At 46.7% G+C, this 26157-nt stretch overlaps 4 protein-coding genes across 4 annotated transcripts; all 4 read right to left on the bottom strand.

Annotated features, from left to right (window-relative positions):
* Nucleotides 1-5336: 5336 nt before the first annotated feature.
* Nucleotides 5337-7784, bottom strand: CLUP02_18379 (uncharacterized protein; the record flags this gene model as incomplete). The annotated part of the gene is made up of 8 exons (XM_049297281.1): nucleotides 5337-5603; nucleotides 5656-5746; nucleotides 5838-6133; nucleotides 6346-6436; nucleotides 6549-6601; nucleotides 6841-6966; nucleotides 7134-7288; nucleotides 7520-7784. 8 exons carry the CDS (start codon nucleotides 7782-7784, stop codon nucleotides 5337-5339), a joined length of 1344 nt encoding a protein of 447 aa, XP_049138505.1.
* A 4886-nt stretch (nucleotides 7785-12670) lies between these two features.
* On the bottom strand, nucleotides 12671-12997 carry CLUP02_18378 (uncharacterized protein; the record flags this gene model as incomplete). Its single annotated transcript, XM_049297280.1, has 2 exons — nucleotides 12671-12795; nucleotides 12916-12997. 2 exons carry the CDS (start codon nucleotides 12995-12997, stop codon nucleotides 12671-12673), a joined length of 207 nt encoding a protein of 68 aa, XP_049138504.1.
* Nucleotides 12998-16360: 3363 nt separating this feature from the next.
* Nucleotides 16361-18122, bottom strand: CLUP02_18377 (AT hook domain-containing protein; the record flags this gene model as incomplete). The annotated part of the gene is made up of 3 exons (XM_049297279.1): nucleotides 16361-16789; nucleotides 17130-17328; nucleotides 17899-18122. 3 exons carry the CDS (start codon nucleotides 18120-18122, stop codon nucleotides 16361-16363), a joined length of 852 nt encoding a protein of 283 aa, XP_049138503.1.
* A 1214-nt stretch (nucleotides 18123-19336) lies between these two features.
* Nucleotides 19337-19954, bottom strand: CLUP02_18376 (uncharacterized protein; the record flags this gene model as incomplete). The annotated part of the gene is made up of 2 exons (XM_049297278.1): nucleotides 19337-19502; nucleotides 19905-19954. 2 exons carry the CDS (start codon nucleotides 19952-19954, stop codon nucleotides 19337-19339), a joined length of 216 nt encoding a protein of 71 aa, XP_049138502.1.
* Between the last annotated feature and the right edge of the window lie 6203 nt (nucleotides 19955-26157).

The following is a 26157-nucleotide window of genomic DNA, read 5'->3' as shown; positions in this document are numbered from 1 at the left end:
ATCTAGGTGTTTGCAGGTGAGCAATGGAGGCATCAGAAACAGCGATGATTCTGCTCTGCTTTCTCAACTATATGACACTCTCGGCTAGATTTCGTCATCAAAATGACAGTATTTATGGATTGCGAAACTCAAGTCATCTACCAAGAGAAAGTGTTAGCAGCAGCTTGAACAATACGCGTTATGGAATATTGTGCCAAGTCATTTGTTCTCCGAGAGTATTCTTTATGCGGCGTCTTCAAGGTATCTGTTGCTCGAGGTGTGTATCGGTTCGGAACACAGGATGGTTTGTTTTGTGCGCATCTTAAAAGAAAATGCGACTCTCACAAATAGCCAACAAGTCAGCGCAGAGAGACGATTGGCGGATGTAGGTCTCCGTGAAGAAGCCGAGGTCAACGACTGGGTCGAGCCCGTTTTCTTTCAGGGATGAGTGAAGCCTGATGTCTGCGCCGGGCACTCTGCGCCTAGATAATGACAGAGCCTCCCTTCCCACCTCATCGAACAAGTTCACACATGGTGGCGACTGCGATAGAAGATAGCAGCATATGATCGAGGGCAGCTGTCAGCAAAGATCACTAGAACGTGCCTTTGCCTCGGGAGGAGAACGCCGAGTCGAGTCCAGTGCCCCATGAACCTAAGGCCAGAGTTGCAGGTCGTGGGACTCATCACAACATTGTGAGGGAAAATCTCAGTCGTAATCTTTATACCCACTCTTGAAACTACCCCATTTGAGCTTCCTGAGCACCTTTCTGGGAAAAGCTAGCCTATTCTGTGAATCTTCAGGCCGAGATGACTTCCACGGTATCAGAACTCAAGACCATTGCTTAGACTCTCATTTACATAGGTGTCTCGCTGGTTTAAGTTATCAGACAACAGGAGAGTGCTTCGGTCATAGTTTTCCAAGATTAAGGGGGCTTTCACGTCTAACCCAGCTAAGAAACCTCGCAAATCTAGGCTTGACTACGCTCCGACCCCGATGGCCCCTTTTCTTGCTGCTGCTGCTACCTCCGCCGGTGGTATAAATTGAAGACAACTACGCGGGCTCAGGCGACTTTTGTGCTATGTGAGGTTCTTGGGATACCTTTCGCCGTCGATTTGCGGAATGAGGCCCGTTCCTGACAATAGCTCACGGTAGAGATCGCTCTTGCGAGTCTGGAAAAAAATAACAAAAATAGGAAACTGGATCTTTCATTCAAAGTAGACACAACAACCGTAACACTGAAGACATGATATTCTCTACCGCGTCTTGAAGTAATTTATAAAGAGGTCGTAGTAGTTGTTGAAATATTGACGGCAGAAAAAGGGGCTTCCGAAGGCGATCGGGCCTGTGTAAACGGTCCTTCCACATGGTTACATTCAATGGAGAAATCGTGGATCCTGCTCACCATCATCCTCTTCCAGTCTACGAACGCAGTTCAATATAAGATTATTCGACTTCTCACAGGCCGAAAGGCTTTGCCATGCTTACGCGTATACCAACAGTAACAGAGCAATATGTCGTGGTGGATCACGCACCACAGTGATAGTCAACAGAACCATACATTTAAATCAGTCTCTAATCAGCCTTCGCCTTTCAACCCAATGATTTAAGACATTGAAGACATTACCTACTCTGCGAGGTCAACTAGAGCTGGTCTCATATTCCGGGGGCGCGTTCACTTCATGTTGTTTCGGGCTGTTCCAACTCATGAGTTTTAAGTACCTTAGCCGTAGAGCGGCAAAGTGAAAGAATCATTTAGAAAACAGATTTAACAATGTTTGCGACGTTGTTGCATTTTGATGGCGATTTCTGTAGAATCATGTGACGCAAGAGCAAGTGTAGAATACGAGATGCTCATTTGTCTCCGCTTCACTAATGGCAGTTCAAGTTCTGTCCCTATTAGTATCTTTTGTAAAGTTCTCACCGTTCAGAAAAACACTGACATCTCTGAAGCCATTCATCTCTCTGCATCGTCTCACTTCAAGCCGTGACCATTTGCCGAACCAACTTAGAACTATCATTCAATGCAATAAATATCTTACTTCGCAGATGAGCAAGTGAGTATAATGAGCACTTCAATCTCGCGGTCGACCGTCATCTAAAACCGCCATGGTAGCCGTGACGTTTGTAGATGATCACTTGCATTCAAGATGAATGGGTTCCGACAAGTACAGCACGCCATATATTTCCTACAACGAAAGGGTGCCTCAGACCCCCGTCAACGATGAGTATACTTAAGCGTACACCTGACCGAGGCGACGGCAACTTACATCTTGACACTCGGGTCCATGGCTACATTCAGGTATCTTATTGCAAATCTGTCGTTTTCCGATAAGAGATCAGAAAACGAGGTGGTTTAAGGGCACAAAACCCAAAGAAACTCGAGCTTGTTTGGAATAGTCTGGCCCTAAGCCAGCATTTACGCTGCGAAAGTATTTGTGACTTGAAACACCAAAAAGGCTGATGAGGAGCACTGGACTCGGCGTTGAGAAATACGCTTTCTGTTGCTTTCTTCTACTGACATCACACCTCCAGACAGGAGGGTCGCCTTTGGAATTACAATGGGTTGGTCACAGTGGACTTATCTCCAATGAAATTGGGTGTTGAGTGGCTCAACTGACCGTAGCCAACTGCTAGTAATTGTCGTCCCTTTGGCGTCCAGTCTTCACCTGGCCCGTCATCAATGAAATCAACGGGTGTTGCACGCCTAATAGGAGCACAGGTAGACCGTAATCGACGTAGAACCGCCCCCGAGGGAATGAGAGCTTGAATCGTTGGTCGTAGAGAGACGAAGCACAATGATGAAGATGGTGAAGGGCGATATCAACGTAGCGCAAGGTCTAACCCTCAGGGTTGGTGGCCCGGGTTGATGAATGTGTGCGAAGACCATTAGGAAGGCTTGAAAGTAAAGCTGAGAACTTAGATGATCATTTACATGTTTTCTCTGACTTCTGTCTTGCCCGCACCAGAGACCTCGACATTGTCTTTTTGCGAACTTTAAATGGGAAGCGTCAAGGCACTTGTGAATATTGAAGCATGACGCAGACCGTGACAAGCTTCCTTCAAGGCTTCCTGAATGACTGTTCTCGAAGTTCTAATGAAACGCATCCAACGGCTGCGTGCCTTGTCGCAAAGATGATTCCTGTTCCACGGGGCCATTCAGGGTTTGTGCCTGGAACGACAATCTCAAACGCCTCAGGGCCAACGGCTGGCAGAGTCTGCGTTTGGCTGTGTGAGCCTGGATGAAGTCCATTATGTTAGAAAGCTCGTCGAAATTTCCAGTGCAATTCCTGGGCTACGGAGCTCTGACCCTTGGACTTGATGTTCGTTGTGTAGAATTAGGATGGATGTGGCCTGTTCGAGACACGTAGGCGATCCAGAACACCAGTATGTGGCTGGTCAAGTCTCTGTGGAGAGAAGCAGAGGAGTGTTGATTAGCCAGAAGTACCAGCTTGGGAATCGGGAGAACATACCCTCAGGCTGTTTACTTGTGGACGGTGTCACCAAATCGATCCCTCGTTTTGAACACAACCCGATGGAACTTGATCTAGTACATGGAGCAATGTGTCCCCCAAACGTTTCACATGGGCCTCTGAGGGAGTCGACTATGTCCGATAACATCCATGTTTGCTTCTGTCTTTGTGGTTTTAGCCATTTACTTGAGCGGTACATAAAGTCGGGCAACCGCTGTACGTTAGTGGAAGCTTGCTCTGATTTATTTACTCCTTCACAAAGACCTGGAAAGAAGGCGCCAAGTCACTGAATTCCAAAGCTCTCCTTTTGTTGTAGTCGATATCTGCGGCGGTATTCAAGTCGTCGGATCCAAGCAGGGCGATGCAAAGTTCAAGATTCACGCAATAGGAGCTGTAGAGGAAGTCTGATGCAATGGCACTGGGCTTGACTGTCCTACATCACGACTGTGTGTGGATTGCTGCGTTGCGATTATTCATCAGGCTAAGAAGCGCCTCAGGACTGTGTGTCGGCCAATGGCTGCTTTGACAAGAGATAAGTAGCTACCGGGGCCTATCTCGGAGAAAGATTTGCTTGACCATGTGTATAACAACATTTCGAAAAGGAACGATGATTGTAGCCATTGTGAATAGCACGTAGCAACTATTGGCTGCGAGATATTATAAGAAACACACTCTCGGTCCTCTTCTACCCAAATCGTCCTGGTGGAATCACCGGCGAGCGATCCCAGGGACGGGAGGTTGACTGGTCAATGGAACTGTGTGCTCGCTCGTCCACATTCTAGGCCGTAATACCCCGTCTCAGACGGCTTCGAAAGGCATCCGGTGTGGCACGGCAAGTCGTGTGTGGGCTGGTCTTGCTGGCATCTGCGACCAGACTTAGACGAAAACAAGAGGTGGGGGTGTCTACCCAAGTCGAGACGTCAGTTGATTCGAAAAGCACGCAGCGTCGACCTCAGGTGGCAGAGAAGGAGGACTGACGACTTAAACCCCGTAGCGCAGTTGCCACGCTTTAAGCCTCCATGTCAAAGTCAAACTTTGCGTCAGGTTCAACGTTTGTATTGTCTGTTCTTCAGGGCAAGGAATTCAAGTGTCGAGGGTGGAATGCTGTCAATAGGTGTATGACACAGGGAAGAAGGTCACAGAGGCCAACTGCTGTTAGGGTCTAGAAGATGAATTACTGTAATCTGCCCCCTCCCTCGAAGTGTACTCTCAGCGCCCTATATGTACCCGAGCTGCTCCTTTGTTGCTTGGTCCTCCTCCTGTTATCCCTTATGCTATCCCCTATCCGGGCAGAGCCTGAAAAATGCGTTGACAGTCGTCCTAATCCATCAAAGATTCCAGCTTGAAAGCCTTTCACGAGGATGGGGACGATGGGGGGATGGGAACGATCAAGTCGGGGTTGAACTCCTTGGCGATGGGCATGATGATCTTTTGGAAGGCGGCAGTGTACTCGCCATCCCCCATTCCCTGAACATGCCATCCGATTTCGAATTCTTTCCCAATCCAGGTCCTGTACCGCAGTGCTCGAGGGCTCCTTCCGGTATTTCTACATTCTCTGGTGGTTCGGGGTGGAATTGTCCGTTTTGGTAGACGTGAAGGGAGATGTATAGAGCATTTAGGTTATACGAGGACGAGGAGAATGAGGAGGATAGAGAGGATGAGGAGGACAGGGAGGACGGAGAGGATGGAAGGGATGGGGAGGATGGCGATTCAATAAGATGTTGAAGTGCATCCTCCAGAGTCTCAAAAGCTGGATGGCGCGCAGTGTACGTCGCGTCCAGGTGGCCTGACGATAAAAATGAAGAGCAATGTCGCAGGATTTTGCGATACTCTCTGAAGTGTGAAATGTTGAGGAAGAAACAAGGAAGGAGAAGCTCTCAAACCATTTAAGGTGGAGGTAGACTGCTGAGCCCAGAGACTATGGTGCTATTGCCCACGAGACTGGCCGATGGGTTTGCGAGCTGCAGAGGAGAAGAAAACCGTGAAGTCAAGAAGTCGGGAAATTGGGGAGTTGAAGACGGGATGCTGAGGCTGATGAGGAGCGGCGGCGACGGTGATAGACCAGCATTCCATGTGGAGACTGCGGGAGCTGAGTAGATTGCAGAGGTCTCCTGTGGCGGAGGTTCGATTGGGTCGTTGCTATCGTCGCCGGCCTAGAGATTGAAGGCGGGGTTGAATGCTAGGTCATCTGCCCGGATTGCCCACACGATGTTGTTCGCCGCGCAGAGGGTGTTGTTGTTTGGGGCGGACATGGCTATGCTCGGAAAGCCCGGGCGGGTGGGACCCCTTGAGGGTTCTGCCGGGGGATCTGAGGGGTATGCTGCCGAAGGCTTGAGATTTGGAAGATTGGTCAATGGCCACATTAGAACGGTGGGTTTTGGACGTACGGAACAATCTCGGCGCTTAACGGCACCATTGTCTTGACGGTCATCGTCTCAGGGATTTGACGGTGTCCCATAAGACCCGTCTCCAGCAATAGTTTGTTCACCTGGTTGACCAGAGCATCGGATTGTCCTCCCTGGAATGCTCTTAAGTGAGGGCGTGAGTGCCGGCCAAATGTTTGCAAACGATGGGAGTGTGTTATGCGAGATGTCTTATCTCTCCGCCACGAGTCACTCTTGCCGAGGTCCTGGCGCATCTTCAGCTCAATAGCATCAACGACGCCGGTATCCCATGTCGCCGTCTTGTTCTCGTCCCATTGTCAGTATGAGACGGGGCACCAAGTAATGAGCGGTCCGTGGCGGGTATCTGTCATCCACTTTGTTGCGTGGTGGCTTACGAGACTGTCAAAGTGGAGGATTCCAACGACTCAGGCCGAGTCGTGGACGAGGATGCTGCAATCAGTTTAGAGACGGGGTATCAGCTCGTTATTTTGAGTGGAGGTGGTGAACTCACGGTCGGCATTGGAGGAGAGGAAGCGTCGACGGTGCGGGGAATACGGAATGATGGCACGAATGCGAACGCAACAGTAGAAGTCGCGTTGCTTCTTGATCGTTGGGACGTAATAGGCCATACGATTGCCACAGATTTACTAGATTGGATCAGAAAGTTATCAATGGTGGAACACACGATGTTGTGATGAGAGGCTGGCAACATACCGTCGAGCTATTGTTGCGGTATATGGTGGCTGAGGATCGATGATGAACCCCCTCTACGAAATTAGTCAGTGATGTGGCTAGAAGAGAGTGGGAAGACCAGATTCGTCGACTTGGGCAAAGGACGGGAGTTTCTGGTTCTGGTGGTGTCTTGGGGGATGTCGTCGATGGGAGACTCACCAACTAAGTTCTGGCCACAGAAATGTATAAGCAGATGTGCGCGCTGAGAAGAATCTGATAAACTGCCGTTGTTGTTACCGTACCTTGGTGCCTATGCTTTGCTGCCATAGCCCACGGCAATGCCCTTGTTTGACAAGGACAAGAGGGTTTCAGCAGGCTGAGAGTGATTTCCGTTTGTCAAGGGCGCGCTCTCTGTGTGGGCATAGCCGATGGCGAGAGGCTGGGCCTTCTCCGTCTCCGACTGCCGAAATATGGCGAAACGGAAGACGTTACCGTGGGATGTTGATAGGCGGCGATGATGATAATGATGATGACGATGGTGGTAGTGGTGGAGGTAGTAGAGATGTCGCGAGACTATGCAAGCCAATACAAAAGACCACGATGCATGAACCACTGGGCGACAAATACGTCTTCGAGCCGTTCAATCTTCTCCTGCAGCAGAGTGACTTGGTCTGCAGTGGGGATTGGAACAGTTGAATCGGCTACCGCTTCGGACTGAGAACCATGTCCTGCTTTGCGCTGCGACTTTGGTGGATGAGGAATCATGTACTGCTCCAAAGAGACTGTTGGTATCCCTATCACAGAGTAATTGGCTCGAACCGTGGGCTGACGAAGAGGTCAATTGAACTATATGATCTCTGCATGAGGTGGAAAAGGGAGGCTCAAACCGTAGGTTGGGCAGGCCGCAATGATCACAAGTATGGTCTGTAAGTGGCCCCTGCGCGGGCCCGCGGCCTCAAGGTCGAATTGGTCTTCCAATGCGACAGAGATTGCTTGTGATCGGAAGTCCATACGAGCAGATATGGACTGGCTCTGGATGAATGGAGCCTGGCTGCTAGCACGAGGGGATTGCTGAGACACTTCGTACGAGTTTGGGGTTGTGTACTGTTCATTCGCATCCCGGCTGGCCTTGGAATATGCGTGGCCGCTTGAGCTTGTCTGCGCATGCTCGGAAATGGCGAAACAGTTCGCGAGGAGTTGCGTTACCAAGTAGTTGCCACCCGCGGCTGTAGAATCCCGGTAGTGGAGTGACTGCCATCCAAGGGAGTAAGTGCCCATCCAGTGCCCGCGGTGTTGGCATCCAATGCTGCAACACGCTTTAGAAGGAATTCGACATCTCGTCGTCTCGTCACTGCTCGTTCACGATCATCTAGTTCCAGGCGAAAGTTGAGCGGTCAGGCCGCTCTTGGCAGTGACGGCGGTATGGCAGCGACGATGCTGGTGCGAGGTCCTGCGGGCCAATGTTAGCTTTTGTCTCTTGGAGCGACGCAATGCCGGAACATGCCTCGTGGATGCTGGTTGGCTGCGGCTGCCACTGGAGATTCGTTCATGACCGGAACACCAAAGAGGATAAGTAATCGCGGGTGGGGTGGTCGTTGACGCCGATATTGGCGGTGATGCTGTTGCTGGTGAGAGCTGGTGCAAACCGAGGCGAGAAGCCATGGTGCAGGCACAGATGCCGAAACACTTGATGGAGAAGGAACTGCGTCTGCGCCTGATTGTGGGCAGGGGTGACGACTTGCCCAGTTCACAAAGAGTAGGTGTGATGGAGGGACTTTCGAAAGAGCAATCAGAGAGTGTGCAATTTCCGCACCTACCTTATGTAGTGTTTAGCTACTTACCCGGCATGGAAGGCAATGGAAGGTAAGGTAGGTACCGTGTAACCATTAGAAGGCATCCCCTGGTTTCCGCCTTCTATGTCACCGGAACAGGAAGCTTCCATTGATGTTGTTCTTGTCCGAAAGACCGATACTCTAATCGGACCTGATTCTTGAGAGGTTGAAATAAGGTCCGCGCTACGTGAATAAGGCGAGGGGGTCTGGTTCAAGGAATGAGGTGATGAGTGCCATAGTGTGGGACCCTATAAGACAACAATGCCAAGCTCCAAATTCAACCGTGCCCGCGGTAGGTTTTGGAGTGAGTCGGCCAAATCCAACCGCACGCCCGGCAGCTTTTGGAGTCGGCAGTCGACGCCCCACCCACGCCAGGTCAACTGCGTAAGGTACCTTCAGGCAAATCTTAAGGTTCCATTCTTTGCGGCTCGCCTGACATGCCCAACACGCTCTGTGCATGATGCGATACAGCTCTACTGATTACACAATGACATTATCAGACAGGTTTTAGTCAACCTGCTTTCCTTCTCCTCTCGCGCTCAAATGGTCTCGAATCTGAGCGACGGCCAACACTTTCAATCGCGACAACAGGGTGGTTCCTTCGACGATCAGTGGGCACGGTTGAGATTACTTGCTTGCCGAGTATCAAGTATTCTTTCTCTGTGATTCTTCGTCATCTGCCTCTGCTGAGTTCCGGTGCAAGGTGATCGACTGCTCCGACGATGGGGGATCGGGGCCACTTCCCGCCCACGTACCGACCGGTACGTGAGCACGTGCCTACCTGACCGTTCCAGGACCCACTGATACCTTCCATTTGGTCTACACTAAGTGGGTAAGGTGAGGTGTCAACCTTAATTGAACCTCACAGCTTCCTTGTTCTTTGGCATGGACTGACTTGCTCCTGGCATGACTGGACTAATGTACGTCACCGAGTACCTACCTCGTATACGTAGTGCTGATGTGGCTGATTCCCGGTCTGTTCCAGTCGTGCCGATTTTCAGGGCCACCTCACCCGCCTCACCTTCCTTAAAGTCGACAAGTACTGAGTACTCCACCTGAAAGGAAAGCCACGTCCGCATTCCAAGTCCTTCTGCCCAGGGCAGGTTACAACAGAGATTTCTTCATCCTCCGGCTGCCGGGCTGCCCACGCGCCATCTCATGCCATTCAACTGCAGCAAGTCTGCAGCCGCAGTCTTTTTCATTCCCTGCCGTGAGAATGTCTTGCCACGCGCATTCGACAGCTCCGCAGTGACCTGTTGCCTTGCATTTACACCCCAGTGTTGAACAACCCCACCGACCTGACTCACCTCATACTCCAGAAGGTGCAGTGCAGTGCAGTGGGCCCCAGGCCCGAGGCGAACTGAGGTCCACTGGCAACCGTACTTCACCTCATCCTTGGAGCGTACCTCATCTATCCTTGCTTGAGGCGTTGCGTGAAGCATTGTATGAGGTGCTTGCTGAAGCGAGTACTTTTGCCTTCCGGGCAGTCGAGCCATGTCATCATGGTGGAAAGAATGAGAGAATCTCCCCCGATGGCATTGCGAGACAAGTGTGCCAACCAATCAGACCACAAGATCCTTCTTTACGTACTTTATCAGACTCATCCACCCGGCGCCCAATGAGATCGTCACTTGTTCATCTGTCTCACTCGCCCTTCTCAATCACCTGCGTTCTCGCGCAGCAAGGTATCATGCTCTAGCCCGGTGCCCACCTATTCAGTACCGCGGCCCTCCTCGCGATTCCCGGAGGAATGTCCATGCATCCCAGAGGCCCATGAGCAACCGTACCCGTCCATTCAAATAATAGAACCAGTGTCTTTTGCCTTCAACCGTGGCTTGCTTTCTCTGCTTTCTTTCTGTTGCGGACTGCCCAGGTGATTGGTTTTCTGTCTTCACGGGGAACTACAGCCACGATTGGAATATTGACGGCAGACAAAGGGGATTCGGTAGGTGGTCGAGCCCTTGCATACGGCCCTTCCACCCATTTGCAACCGACACAGGAATCATGGGCTTTGTCCACCAACTTCTTCCCCCCTAATTCACATTCGCAATTCAACATAACGTTTATTGAGCTTCGTACCGAGTGAAAGGCTTGCCCTGCTGACGTGTGTACCAATACCCACCATCTGTTGTTGAGTCTGTCTCTGCCGTTCCAGGGTCATGGTCGAGTCCGCTGATGCGGAAATTGCCGGCCTCCCAAGGTCCAATTCCGCGTAAAAATCGTGCTCTCCTCCACCGGTTCAACTTCGACGACCCTGGTTGGCATATCTGCCTTCACCTCTTCGTCCTACTTGTCCGTCTGTATATAGATCATTCGCCTGTCTATGCGCGGCTGCTTATGTTCATAAGGAACAATGAAAAAACGCCGGTACCTTGCTAGGGTGGAGGCGTTTGCATTTTCTTTAGCAAGCCAGCGCTTCACGACCTTGGGATGGCACGATTGCTCCGATACTCGTGGGCAACTGGGTCATGAACACACTCTTGTTCTCCATTGACATGACCATTGTGTCGTCACTGCTCACCTCAAGCGCGAAGCACAGAGTGGCCATGCAAATGAGTCAATCGAGATGAGAAGTCCGTCCACGAGTAAGAGGGAGCCTTGGAGACGGGGGCGGAGGAGGAGTAGGCCGTGCCGTAACCGCCCTCCTAAGAGGATTACAGAACGTACAGACCAGAAGCTATTTTTCCTCGGGTTTTATCTAACATGTTAGCCGACTTTACCTGCCGGCAGCCCATTACGAACGCTTCTACTAGCCTCATCTTCATTCTCTGTGACGCAGAAGATGTCGCCACCTGACAAGCCTGCCATTCAGGTACACTTTTCTGCCTCACTCTAGGGAGCTTCGAGGTGACTTCGCTCAATATCAAGGTTTTCGTGATGGCTTCAATCATCCATGGCCTCACCGAATTCCACCTGACCTTTGTCTACGTAATCACCGAGGTCCACACTCGCTTGCACCCTCTATATTCAGGGCGGGCTTTGTGCCCATTTCCTGCGTCCAATAACCGTCTTCTACAATCCTCGTCGATGCCTCTATTGCGACCAATTGACTAAACTCAACTTCAAGTCAAATACATGTTGACGCATCCTCTCAACCACATCCAAGCACATGACTTGGCCCTGCGGCCTGTTGCCTTCCTGCGCACCGGCAGTTCCTCTCTTGGCTGACGTGTCGCGTCTCTTTCCTCAGCGAGAGTCAGGGCGTGGTCTGGGAAAGCAAGATATCTCTGGCAGCCTTCTGAAGTGGAAGCGATAGACTTGGTCGCCTCCAGCGCCGATTCTATGCCAGCAGCCAAGAAGGCAGTACCCATCAACTGCTAGGTGACGTCAGAGGTTGTATGCGTACACCTCGTACATGGAAAGAACGACGGCGCAGTCTGAATCAGGGTCTGAAGACAGGTTGACGGAGCTGATGTCGGGGGCTGAGGGAAGAGCCGAGGGTCGTTGGAGAGCGCGTCGAGGAGTTGGAGGAGGACAGTGTTCATCCTTTAATAGTTGGTTATTTAGCTGTGTGATGACTATTAAACAGTCATTCTCACTTCCCTGCTGCCTACTTAGCGAGAGGCATAGCGTGATCTGGCGGAATCCAAGCCTTCCTGGTAGCCATCTAAAGTAGAAGCGAGTGACTTAATCGCTTTAAATCCGATTTTATGCCACCAGCTAAGTAGACCTCGCCTCTTGACTGCTAAATGGCGTCAAAGCATATCTGCGTACTTTCCGCTTCTGTCTCTCTCATATTCGCCTATGAATAGGTCAGAAATACAGACAAAGACAAAGACTGAGAAAGACTAAGACGGATGTACCAACTCCTTCGAGCAGTTGATAGTCAAAATGTTGACCAATTTCTAACAAAGGGATTGTGCCTATTGAGGCTCATGCTACCTTCTCCTTTCCAGTGGCCTCTTGTGCCCCGGCCTCATGGCCTCTTCCGCAGCCTTTTAGCCAGCGTTCGACTCCTCCAAAAGCCTTGCGTATCTTCGCCTCTTCCTCTTCCCGACACTCACGGCTTCGAGGTCGCTAGTCAATACGCCGACTAGACCCGAAAGCCATGTCAACAAGGCCTCAAAGGTCTCAAGCATAAGTACTGGACCTTGTGGAGATGGTAGTCAAAGATCAACACTTTGAGCTCGCGGGAGCATTACGGAATGGAAGGCAAGGAAACCCGGGTTCGAAGTCTAGAGATGATAATGTACAGAGTTAATGGACAGGTAAGGTAAGCAAGGTCAGGTCGGCAAGGTGGGGTAAGAATGGTACCCGTGGGTTGGGCCCATGGTTTGGGATGAAGACGGAATGGCGGCTTCTTTTGGCATGAAGTGAACTGCTGGCGCGGCCCTAGACACGTTGCGCGGCTTCGTTGAGTCTTTCTAGTCGATTCGAGGGTATCGAGTTGGGTATGGCGGCGTGGAACGAGGAGGTCAAAAAGTCGGTCGAGGGCGCAGAGTACGTCTTAGGCAAAGCTAGCGCCGAGCGAATTTGCGGTCAGCCTCTGACGCAAACAGTCAATGTAGTAAAATAAGCATCTCTTACAAGGTATTCAGATCTTCATGGGAAATAGCTGGCTTGAACATTGAACTCACACCGTCTTCGAGACTGCGCACCTCCAGCAGGGACTCCGTGGTTGTGCGTGATGGTGTAGCGACGGAGTTGTCGTCGTCCCATCGGTTTGGTACTTGCGAGATGACGGGATGGAAAATACCCTCGGCTATCTGGTTCCATACACTGTCGCCGTCTTCGCCTTCGCCCCCGGGATGGGTTATCTGATACTATTCTTGTCGCCGGTCGACGGCGGGGGCCATGGGAAAAAGTGTTTCATTCAGAACAAACGGGATTGCGGACACCTTTTGCGTGAAAATGCCGACGAAAATTCGCGACATTTGCGATAATCGGGCGTTGGCGTTCTCGAGAAGGTGCACGACTCGGTAACATGGTGCGGGCTCAATGGCTTAGGCCCACGCCGGCGAGGCAGAGCTCAGAGAGGTCGCGCTAGATGGCATCGAGGGTCGTGTTGTTTTTTAGCTGGTCGAGAAGCCGAACGAACTTTGCATAGGGTTGAACAATAGCCACAAGTTTACGAAAGACGATTTCTGCTGTCCCTGCTTTTGTGGAAGTGTCGTATGGTCTGGAGTATCGTATAGAGGTGGGGAACTTGAGAACGATCGCGGAGCAGAAATTATGACAAGAATGAGAGCGGTGGGCAAAACACAGCGCGAAGCGGATGCGCCCGAAGACGTGTCGAAAGATGCAACAACGATAACGTCGCAGGTGGCCATGGCGAGAGAGTTATAATGGGGGCTAGCATCGACATAGGCGTCGGAAAGCTTGCTGCTGCCCTCCGAAACAATCCTATCATCATAGTCGTCATTATTGTCGAGGAGGACATTGTTAATATTGCTGGAATCAAGACTTAGACGACGGTGAAGGCGTCAGAAGAGTGGAAGCAGATAGATGGAAGCTGGCGGCCAATCGGTGGTAAGAATACGAGGGGGAAATTGAGTTGGGTAGTATGGGCAACAGGAGTGTCGTCGTTAGTGTCCTTATTTGCATCCTCGTTGGCATCCTCGTTGTCGTCCTCGTTGCTGTCCTAAACGCTGTCCTCGACAAGTCTCCGCTGCTGCCTCATGCTGTTTATGGGTGATGCCTCTTTGAACAGGACTAATTCAGGGGGTTTTGGTTGTTCTTTGGAAGGCTGTCAGATGCTGTCATGAGAAAATGGGAGGCTGCTGACCTACCTGGAAATCAAGTCTGTCATCGTGATGATGATGCATTTTGGTCCATGAGGGATATATTTGAACGGGAGGAGATGTGACAGGCAACGCCTGGATCTGGGAATGACAACCACGCGAGAAGGGGAATGCGCTATTGGGCGCTCGGTAAGGCAACCTCTTAGGACGAGGGAGAATGGTACTAATATTTGACACCTGTTGTCAATAAAAAACATGTGTGTACAAATACACATTGAAGGACGTGACTGAAGGAAACATGAAGTACAAAGTGCAAAAGGGCAGATGGGCCCATTGAGCAGGGAGAATCCAAATCGGAAGTCAACTGTCAGATGTCAGACGTACTTACTCTATGTGTTGATATCTATATCAGCACGGCAGCCGCTTGATTGGCATGAAGGGTTAACAAAGTGGTGTTTCTTGCTGTGTATGGGGGTGGGAGGAGGAAGAAGTAGGCAAAGCCCACGATTCGTCTTGACGTGGTCCTGCAAAGGTATCCAGTATGTAAGTGGAAGGGACGTTTGTGTGGCCCACCTCAGGCCGCCTCCCAGGTCCACCTTTTCTTCCGACTGCCCAGAATCCAACACCATGGTGTCTCCGGTATTACCTCGGTGACTTCCACTAGATTCTTAGAGGCGTAGCAAGGCGCCAACCATGAAACTGCCCCAGTTGGTACATTTTCCAATGGGTACCTACCAGGTGCCAGGGCACACTCCACCTCGGGCAGGATAGGGTAGTCGACCAGCCCCCGAACCTTGTTCAATTAGCGCGTACCTTATCCCAACCTCGCAAGCGTCTAAGTATAACCTCGCAAGCGTCAGGCGCGATTGAAGTGCCCATGAGAAGGTGCTCCCGAGGTTCTGCCCGGGTCCAAGGCGGCAGCCTCAGGACCACACATCACGCGCCAAACTTGACGTGGCCCATTCTGACGGCCTGAACTGACTCCTACCTAGGTAGCGCCACTGCAGTATCGCATCTCCGTTATCTATGTACCTACCCAAGGTAGGTAAGGTAGACGCGCGCCAAATGTGCGCACTTGGCATGCATTGATCCAAGAGAAACCGAGTAGGACCATATGAGGCAACGTCAGATGGCAAGTCGGGCATCGACATTGACATCAGTGACGTTGGCAGCCTTGGCGGGGTTTTCCCTTGGTCTTCTCGGCTCGGTCGAGCAACGTTCTGGGCGAAAAGTGTCTGGCCGGCTACGCGTTGGCTTCTCTCCAGCAGCTTGCTTGTCGACCATGCACTGCACTAGGTCAGTCAAGGTATTCGAAAAAGAGATGTTGATGGCGATGATGGACTGTAGAAATTGCCTTGGTATGAATGCAGGATGAAGACAAGGCCCGGGCGGCTTGGTCCATGATCGAGAGCCGATGCATTTTTGGTATCGACTAACGTACAGCCGAGACACTGTAAATTCCTCCTTAGGTGTATCCAAGACACCAGGTTCTTCTACAGACTTGCTTCTTCGAGCTTGACTCGAGTTATTTGCCGACTTCAAATTGCGAGATAGGACCTCTCTGACCAAACCCATCCTTCGCACATTGAACTCAGATACTGACCAGAGGCAAACAAGGATCGCCCACTCTTCCCGACACACAATCAATGACATCAGTTTTCACAATTTGTCATCTCCACAAGCCGTCGCGGCTCACCCTCCCAAAGCCAGGCTCCCGTACACAGTCCTTCAAGCAATTGATCCCGGGTTGCCCCCATTCCCATCGGAGGTGGTGAGGCCTCCATCTCTTCCTCGGAGATGCCTGAATCCTTTGCTGCCGACCAGGCTAATGCCCTGTTCAACAGTTGTAGCTCTTCCAGGCACCTTTGTCCCAATTAACCGGTCTATTTCGACGCCATCCCGCCTCGCCTCGCATTTCATGACATTGTCAGACTGTATCACTAGTGCCAGAATTCGACAATTTCTCGCTGTACCTAGACAGTAACTGAACTACAAGATCATTCCTCGCATTGGGCTCCTTGCCGATTCGTGTGCAGTGTATGCCGTGCTCTCAAAACCCGATGAGCCACCTCAAGTTCACAAGGTTGGCCGCCACGCTTGGCATCAGCTCGCTTTTCTATACAAACGACCGACTGAATAGGCAGCCAAAGCACCTACCAACGCTTCAGGGCGAGAATCAGGCCCACCCCGGCAGTCACGGCAGCCGGATCATTGAATGCTGAGGCTTCGGTGGTATATTGATAAACACCTACGATGCCGAGTTCTCTGGCCTAATAGCTGCCGTGTCCTTGTCATTGTCCATAACCTCCAGTAGCCTAGACTTCCCTCCACTGCCATTCCTTTATGCCTTCCTTTCCCCTTTCTGATGAGTGCCATTGTCCTCTTCCGCGTCCTCATCGTCCGTCCCATTGTCGTCGCTATCCTCTTGGTCATTATCATCATCGTCACCCTCATCCTTGTTCCCGCTGCTAACCTTCTTTCTATTTGACAAAGAACATTTCGACACAGTCTTGTCGTACGCTGTGCCAGAACTGACACCACTCCATGCTCGCTTCGAGCTCCACGTCGTGTACAGAACCTCATCAACATTGATCTTCCACACCCATGCCCCCCGAGCTTCCGGTACCAAAGCCTCCGAAGCATTGTCCACTCGCAGCGTCATGATTCGATCAAACTCCGCAATCCAACGCTTCGTATTCGGACAAATACGGCACATGTCACTCTTGAGCTCATCAATGACCCTCACTTGCGGGAGGAGATCGAGCGTGACCTACTCCATACTTGTCCAAATGTTAGGAGCCGCCACCGGCGGAGAAGTAATTGCCTGCAAGGCCCGTTGGGCGGTCACGACGTTCTGATCTGTACGATGCGGGACGTTCGATTGAGGCCAGATTGATTGAGAGCTTAAGAGAAGGACTGAGCGGTTAAGCGACTACTCCTGTAAGTAGGCGTACGACACAGAGGAAGCTCACAGAGGCCGAATGCTGTTTGAGTCAAAGTGATGAACTACCGAAATTTGCCCCTGCTTCGACCTGTACTCCCTGCACTGTACATACATTTGAGCAGCTCTTTCTTGCTTCGATATCCCCTTGTCATCCTGAAGACTCCACGCAGATGTTCATAGCGTGCTGGTTGATCCTGTCGTCCCACATTGCAGTAAGCTGGTGGTAGACCTCGTCGTTTGAGATGAGAATGCTAGGCACAGCATGCCTTTGCATGAAGTTCCACGCAGCACTCAAGGTACCTCTAACAGCCTCATCATCACTCTCTATGACGTAGAAAATGGCGACATGAGGTTGCGCTGCTTTTCTACAGTGCAGTCGACACCACTATTACGTGCTGGGATGGAACCGTCGCGCTGTGCTGCTCGTAGGCCGAAGATAGAGGAGAAAAGAAGATGTGTTGTAAATGAGGCTCGGAATATTGCAACCAGGGGTGCTATGCCTTGGGAATGCCACCCCTGATACTTGATTTGTCGCCTTGATGGAGGCATGACGAGTGAGCATTGCAGGCTCCAAACGAGCCGTGTATTATTCGTTCCGAGTGTTGCTATGGGTTAACCACAACATCCGTGCTACGTCTGCCTTTGAGTCAGGAGATCATTCGTATGAAGGCAATCCAAAGATGGGAGGTACCAGATACGGGCGTCGCGCATGTTGACATACCGTACGATGATTCCAGAAGACATCGAGCAACCTAAGCAGCGGGCCGCAAGACCAGAGAACGAGCATACGAGATGGATATAGTTATCCGAGTTGTTGGGGTAGTCGTAGTTCAGCACGTGAGTAATGTTGCGAACATCTTGAGCGACGGATTAGTAGATGATTGCGGAATGGTCGTGATGAAATTACCTTTCGTGGGCTGGTTAGCTGAACTGACCCGTCAAGATATAAGATGAAGAGGAGGGGATCACCTTCAGGCTCAGACAGGTACCGCGATAACTCGTTGGAATCGCTTCCATCCATGGAATAAGTGACCTTACGAACGTGTGAGCGAAGCTTGGAGACTGCAGCACTCATTACACCGAGAAGTTCAAGAGCCATGTTCTTGGCAGAAGCGGCGGTCCCATCTCCCTCCCAGAGCTTCATCATGTCAAACGTCATTTGCCGGAGAATGAGCTCTCCCCAGCTCAAGGCGTCGAAGTCCAGCCACGACGGAGAGATTGATTGGTTCTGTGTAGGGATGTAAAAGAGAGATTCCAACCGTAAGTTGGATGGTCACTCGGGATCGAATTGGACCTCCAATCCGACACTCTGAGATGGAAGGATATGTCCGAGACTCCTTCCCTTCTGGCTTGTTGGATGATGTCATAGGCCACAGCTGGCGGCTCTCGGAGGCAAGCTCAGATGCGTTATCTCATTGGAAGGTGCCCAGCGGGGCAGTACGTGCCCGGATAATCACAAGTGGAAGGAAGTACCTATCCTGATTGAGGGTGGACAACTGAAAGCGCAGTCGGAAGCGCAGTCAAGAGTAGACAGTTGCCCAGACGGTGCCCGGTGCCAGTTCAAGTGGGTACATTTTATGCGAGCCTACCGTAGGTTCCTGCCATTGAACTTTCTCGCTTACAACGGCAATTACCCACTGCCGATGGAGCTGCACTTTCCCATTGCCAATTATTTTCTACCTAGAAGAAATTGCCTGGGTGTCAAGTAGGTACGGCGCCTGCCCACTACGGTGTTTACCTGCCCTGCTCGTTGTGGCGTGCTGTCCACGTGTAATCACTTCATGATTTGAAGCCACCCTAAGGCTATCTACCTTACTTGCCGTCTACCTTGTACTGAGATAAGGACCACCTAGGGGGCGGTGTGCACATGTCCAGTGAGATTCAATCGGACAAAGAACAGAAGTGAGTCTTGCTCTCAAAACCTGAGTGACACGGCCATTCGTCATCCACGTGATGGCGACCCCTAACCATTTTCACCCGCTTCCCTGGCCTTCTTTCTCTCCCCTAGAGACACCCCGTCCGGAACTGTTGCAGCTCCTGCTGCGAGAAATGGGTCGGATCAACAGTTCCGCTCTTGGTGCTAGATCTGCTGCAGACAAGTACACGAGAACGGAAGCAATTACGGAACTAACGGCTGTCTTTTGCAGGACAGGCGGGTAAGCTGGTAGATGGACTGTACTGGAGCATCTTCACAACATCGTTCATCGGGAGTGATGCGAGCACGCCGGTAGGGATAGACTGAGATGGTGCCACCTTCTTATATGAGTCCTGGCATTTCTGGTTCTGATCGCTGTTGCTACCTTCTTTGGTATCCTTCTGGTTCTGCTCAGTGAGAACTGCAACGCATTGCTCACTCGCAAGCTCCTGCTCCTCCTACTGCTCCTGCAGTTGCCGCTTCTGCCGCTCCTGCCGCTCCTGCCCCTTCTGCCTCTCCTGCCCCTTCTGCCTCTCCTGCTTCATCTGATCCTGCTCTTGTCGTCGACGTTGACGACCAGGACATTCGGCGCTGAGAGCTGCGAGGCGATTCGGCCTTCCCATGCTGTGCGGGCGAGGTCATGGCGCCATGCGCCGATATTAGTGTTGGTATACACATCCAAGATTGTTACGAAGGGCAATCACATGGCGGTTTATTGCTGCGTATGGAAGCGGAAGGAGGAAGAAGTGGGCGAAGGATTCCTCCAAAAATGGTAAGTCAGTGGAAGGGCCGTTTGCATGGCCCAGAATGCCTCCTAGATCCACCTATTCTGCCGACTGCCTAGAATTCAACAGTTGGCTTGGAAGCTGTCTGGATTGAGGGTCTGTTGGGGGCGGAAGTCGGAGTAGAGGGCGGGCAAATGGGCTCTGCGCAGGCAAGGGAGTTAGTATACAATTGAGCTCAAAGCTTGGAAGACGAGGCAATGAGAGGGAGGGGGGGGGGGGAGAAAGAGAGTGAGGCACGGACTTGCGGAAGTTTTGGTCGTGTTCGACGAGGAAGTCGGCGAGCTCTCTCATCTTGGTCGGGTGACGTCGGTCATTGGTATCCACCCGACGTCAGCGATGTTGGATCTTTCGGTTGGTGCAAGACTGTCGGATTAGAAGTCTAATTCGACCGCGGCATACAGCCGACTGCGCAGGGGCTAATTAGGGGCCCTATTTACGATTATCGTAGCCAGCCTAACCTACGGTTAGAACCTCCTTTTTATACTTACTACGTAGATATTTATATAGTTTAATTAATCTCTTCGTTAACTACGGTTCGAACTAACTACCCTATAATAAGGATACTAATATTAATTAATATTTAAATTCTATTATTATAGATCGGTAAGGTATTTTATTATATAAAAGAGACGACTTTTTAATACTATATAGGATAAGAGATTTATATTAATTAACTTTATAAAAGTAGACGAAAAAGGAGGCGATTTTTAAATACCGTACGGAATTAAGTAATCGTAGCTTTTTATTACTTACGAGAGGTCGACGTTTATTATATTAAAATACGTTAATTAACGGAACCGCTTAAGTAACTAGCTTTTTATTATCGCCCCGAGTAGCTTTTTTATTAAACGACTTTTCTGCGGCCGGCCCGCGATTAAAAATTAACTAGTTAAATTAGAAAAAGGAAATACCTATACGACGACTACTTATTTAATTAATTAGCGCGACGAATAAGCTTAATAATATAATATAAAAGAGTACTACGTAATTAAAAAAGGGGATTTTTAAATATAAATATTCTTACTTAGTAACGAAGGTGACCTTATGGGAGCTATTAAGCTAAGAGATTTATAGTATATAGAAAAGTCTATTACTACGAGGATTTTATAAATATAACTTTAAGCCCGTGATCTAAACGACCTCTTTATAGCTCCCTTAACTACCTCCCGGGTATTACTTAGGAATATAGTATAAGGGACGGTTTAATGAGGGAGGAGGGGATTTAGAGGTCCTAATAGTATTAAGTTAAGAATATTACGGATCTCGGAGATTAACTTAAGAAGAAGGCGGCTACCCTAAAGTAGTCCTACGACCTCCCGCTAGAGTTATTATTAGCTTAAGAAAAGGCTAAAAGGACGAGGATCTGAGGGGAGGAAAAAGAATTTTCTAAAGGGCCGCTAAAGGGCTTCTTTTTATACTAGCTCCCGGCGCAAGATTACTAATTTCGAGAAATTAACTAAGTAATAAAAGGGATTACTAATAAGTAATAATTACCTAACCGTAATTAAGCTACGAAAAAGACTACTTAAAAGATATAAAATAGGGTACTAAGAGGCTATAAAAAATAAGATCTCTAAAGTATCTAACCCTACTGCGTATAAGCGATAAGTAGGCATTTTTAGTAAGTTTTTAAAATTTACGATTTTATAAAAAAGAGGGCTTAACTTCGTTAACCGTACTTAACGGCCTATACGGTTCTTAATAGCCTATATAGCTCTTTTATAAGCCGTATAGCGTTTACTTTTAATTATTTTTATAAAATACCGCCTTAGAAGAGGTAGGTCGAGAAAAGAAGCAATTTAGAGATTATAGAGAGTACGAGGCTTAGGAGGCTAGAAGTATACGGGATAGTAGAAATTAAAAACTAATAAAGATCCCGAGACTAATTATTATATCTTCTTATAGTAATATAAACGTCTACCGCTACTATTATAAAAAAGAATTATTAAAACCTACCCTTTTATACTAAACAAAAAGGAGGATCTTAGTAAGTATAATAGCTAGCGATTTAGAAAAGTAGTAGTAATCGTTAAAAATAATAAAAACGAGAGTAGTAGCGAGACGGTAAGAGGAAGTAGGAATCTCCTAGACCCCGATAAATTCGTTAAGTAGTAAAAGTATAAATTTACTATAACTAACGCGCGGATTAAATATATTTTTATTAAGATTAAATACGCTAGTAATTATTAATACGGGTATAAGCTAGAGTACGACCCTTAGCGAGTTAAAATAAAAAAGAAGAGGACGAAACCCGATCCTAAATAGAATCCTAATCCTTTATAAGTAGGTAAATATTAACTTAGACTATTAAGGGACGTAAATATATAAAATTACAAATTAGCTTAACGGTAAGTAAATTAACGCGGTATTAATCTATTTAACTAAGGTTTATAAAAAAAAGGGGCTATAGGGGTAACCCCTATTTTACGAGATCGTAGACAACCTTAGCTACTGATTAAATAAATAGTTTGCGAGCGTAAGCTTAGGAATTACGAAAGTAGTTAATAAATTCTTTTATAAGCGAGGGGTATTATTAGCGTAATTATAATTACGAGAGCTATATAAAATATTAGTAGCGATAATTATAAAGGAGGAATTCGTACTATAAAACTAGGTATAGGTCGATAGAGTATATAATCGCTTTAACGAATTTAGAAAAAGGGTAAACGACCCAAATTTCCTCCTTATAATTACTAACGGAAATCTATCGTCGCAAAAGGATATACCGGGGCAAAATATAGTACTAGAAATACGATAATCGATAATTTTACCTATTTCGATTTATAACTTATTACCGCTATTAATATAAAATTCGGCGCCGATTAGCTAATAAGAAAGGAGGTAAACGACCCGAAGTTACTAATAGTACGTAGCAACGTAGGGATCGTATATAAATACTAAAAATCTAGTAGCGAATATAAAGTAATTTATAGACCTTAAAAAGATCTTCTTAAAAGAGAAATTATACTCTGGGGGGAAGTATAAGGTTTTATAAGAAACCCTAACGATGTTTTATAATTACTATAAAAAAGTTAAAATTAGGGAATATTAGTACTATTCGGTAATTAATATCGTATTTATAAGTAAAGCCTCTAATTATTACTACGAAGCGGTACGTAATCTTAATTAAAACGACTTTTTTAATATAATTAACGTAATCCGAAGCCGCTTCGAGACTTACGATAAGAACCTAGAGCTCCTATTTAAACTACGAGCGATTTTTTTCGTATTTATAGCTAAGATAATAGAGGGTAAATTGCGAGTAGAGATCCTCGAAGAGCTTATCGATCGAATCGATAAGCTAGCGAAAACCTAGTTAAATAAGGGGATAAACGAGCGGAAAGTTAGATATCTTTATACTATAGTTTAGTATATATTAAAAATAAAAATTACCCTATACTAAGTACTTAAAAACTACAAGACGCTTTGCTCGAGGCTAAGATCTAGTTTTAATATTAAAATAAGAATACCGCGCTAAACCTATTTCTAAGCGTACGACGGCCCTTATTAATAATATTAAGTTAATTAAACGTATAATAAGAAAAGAAAAGAGGCTAAATATAATAATTGCTAGTAAAGAGGCCTAAATTCGTTAAATAAGTAGAGATTTAATTTATAAGTAGGGTAATAGAAAAAGTAATATTATATTTATAAGAAGGATAGATATTAGTTAAGTAATTACTCTAAGGAAGAGCGTGCTAAATTATATAAATAGTATAGAAAGTTAAGGGTAATAGACGGCAAAACTAGCCCTCGTTAGTTTAACTAATTCCTCGTTATATATAAGGGTAGATCCGGGGGTATAGAACTTAGTAACGGTAGCTAAAGTAGCGGCCTAAAGTATATACCCCCTATAAGAGATTTAAAAAATAAGGAAGATTTTACCCCCTATATTAACGAATTAGATTATAACGAAATTAACGATATTAACTACTCTTTTTTTGCCCCGTTAGCCTCTAGAGGATATACGAGGCTAAATAAATAGAGAGTAGTAAAAGCTCTTAATAAGTAGGCTTTTATTTATAAATAATAAGGGAAGGTCCTTTAAATAACGGATATAGAGGTAGCTAAAAGGGCGAATTTAATAGGGCCAAAGCCTATTTTTTTAATAATTAAGGAGAAGACGCTATCTTTTTTAATATCTAAAGAAAAGGAATATAGTACTAAGTAAATCTAGGGGTAGCTAGAGGGGTCCTTTTTATACTACTTAGATCCCTCGAATACTAAGCTCGTATAAGTATTCTACGTAAGTAAAAAGTACGGCCTAGACAATTTTTATAAGATTATCCTAGATACTAGGGTATTATAATAGTTAATTAGAGGAAAAGGGTAATTCTAAGCGCTATAAAAGACTGCGCTAGTAATACTTAATACGTTAACGGCAGGTATTATAAGGATTAGTTTCGGCTTAGGTAAGGAAATCGTCGCCCTAAGTATAGTAAAAGTAAAGACGTACTTCGGAACGATAACTTTTTATATTTTACTTATTAATATCCTATTTCTCCTATATCTAAAAAATATAGATCGACTAGGTATTATATTTAATAATACGAGGAATAGAATCTCTAGCGGTAAGTACTTCGAAGTAGTTAAATAACGATAGGGGTATGCGTTTATAAAGCTTATTAACGATACGAAGTTAATTAATTACTTAACAAAAAGTAAGCTTAGAAGATTATACTAGAGATTTAGGTACCCGTTAGTTACGAGGCTATATAACCTCTTAAAGTAATTAAGTAATAATAATATTAAAATAGGGGCGCTAGAGTAGTTAATAAAAGTATATTACTAATACTAGATAAATGCGCAGAGCCTACGCAGATTTAAGTTTAAATTACGTAATAAGTTTAATTTTAACTAGGAAATCGTCGTCGATATTTTCTATTTAAATAGTTAACTAGTATTATATATAATCGACATAGCTATATCTTTCTAAGTAAGGTAATTCCTCTGGGATTTATAAGTAAAGATAGTATAGGTAGCCTTATAAAAAAGCTAGATCGATATATATTAGGGACCGCTAGACGGTATTAGAACCGACGCTAGTACTAGCTTTAAGTTAGTATAATTTAAGGATAATGCGACGGCCTACGGTATATAACTAAAAGTCGTACTCGTTAAAGCGCACTATAGTATTAGAAAAGTAAAAAGGGCGTTTAGAATTATTAAAGAAGAAAATCCGGATTTTACTAATAATAAATGCCTCTAGATAGTACTTAAATATTATAACGATACTATAGGGCCTAACGGACTTATACTAACGCTATTAGTATTTAGAGTATATTTAAAAACGACCTTAGCCTTACTACCGTTACTAGGTATAAGCTAACGAGCCTAAGTAGTTAAAAAAGTAATATAAGTACTACGCGAAGTAAATATAAAAAAGTAAGTTAACGAAGTAATTACTACGCGCAATAGGCCTAATATAGGGGATAATTTAAATATATTACTAAATTCGGATATATAAGTATAGCGCGAAATTACTTAATAGTAGGCTAGGCTATATAAGTTAATTTCCGTTAACGAGCGCTCTTATATAGTTACGAGAGATCGCGACTAGCTACTCGAAGTATTAATTATAATAGTTAAACCGTACTATATAGATCTTAATAAGGTAATTTCTAATTTATAAAAAGAAGAAGAGCTAGGGGAAACTATATAACCCGCGGTAGAGGTATAGGAAATTATCCTCGACGAAATCGTCGTAGTAGTACTAATAGACGACGAGGAAGAGGAAATTGTTAAAAGGGCACTAATACTACTAGCAAAACGTCGTAAAAAATTACGACGGTAAGCCCTAACGCGGCAATTTATTACTAGCGACGAGGTAATTAATACTTTTTATATAGTAAAAGAGAAAGCCGATTTCGAGCTAGTAGTTAAACTACGTAAGGAAGGCGTAATTATAACTACTAAAAAGCCGTATAAGGGATTAGATCTTATTAAAGTAAATACTCTTTGCGATCGAGGGGTCTATTGATTTACCTTATATAACTTAGAAAAATATATAAACCTCCGTATATTTAAATTACGAATAGTTCGTAAGATTAAAAGGAAAGGAATACCCTAGTTATACGAGAAGTTTAGATACGTAATTTAGGGGTATAGCGACGTTAAAAAGGCAACGCTACTTATATAATCGCTTATTATATAATGCTATAGCTAACGATTAATAATAGTATTAATAGTATTATTACGGAAGAAGGGATACGAGATTTAGAGCCGTAATATTACCTAGGCCTATACCTAATCGGCCACAGGGCTCATAAGGAAAATCCTAGCCTATTTACTAAAGGAAATGGCTAGTAAGTACTTAGAAAGTACGATTATTAAAGTGCTTAAGCTATTATATAGGCTCGTAGAATTGGGTACTTATTAGTGGGCTACCTACTACGATTTTTATATTAATTAACTATTAATAGTTACTTTTACGTACGACCTATACTTATTAGTTACGGAGTACGAAAGTGACTAATTTAAGATTATTAAAATAT

Source organism: Colletotrichum lupini, chromosome 11 (genome assembly GCF_023278565.1).
Source record: "Colletotrichum lupini chromosome 11, complete sequence".
Lineage (NCBI taxonomy): Eukaryota > Fungi > Ascomycota > Sordariomycetes > Glomerellales > Glomerellaceae > Colletotrichum > Colletotrichum lupini.
The sequence above is the reverse complement of the archived record's forward strand: the minus strand, read 5'-3'. Positions and strand labels throughout refer to the sequence as shown.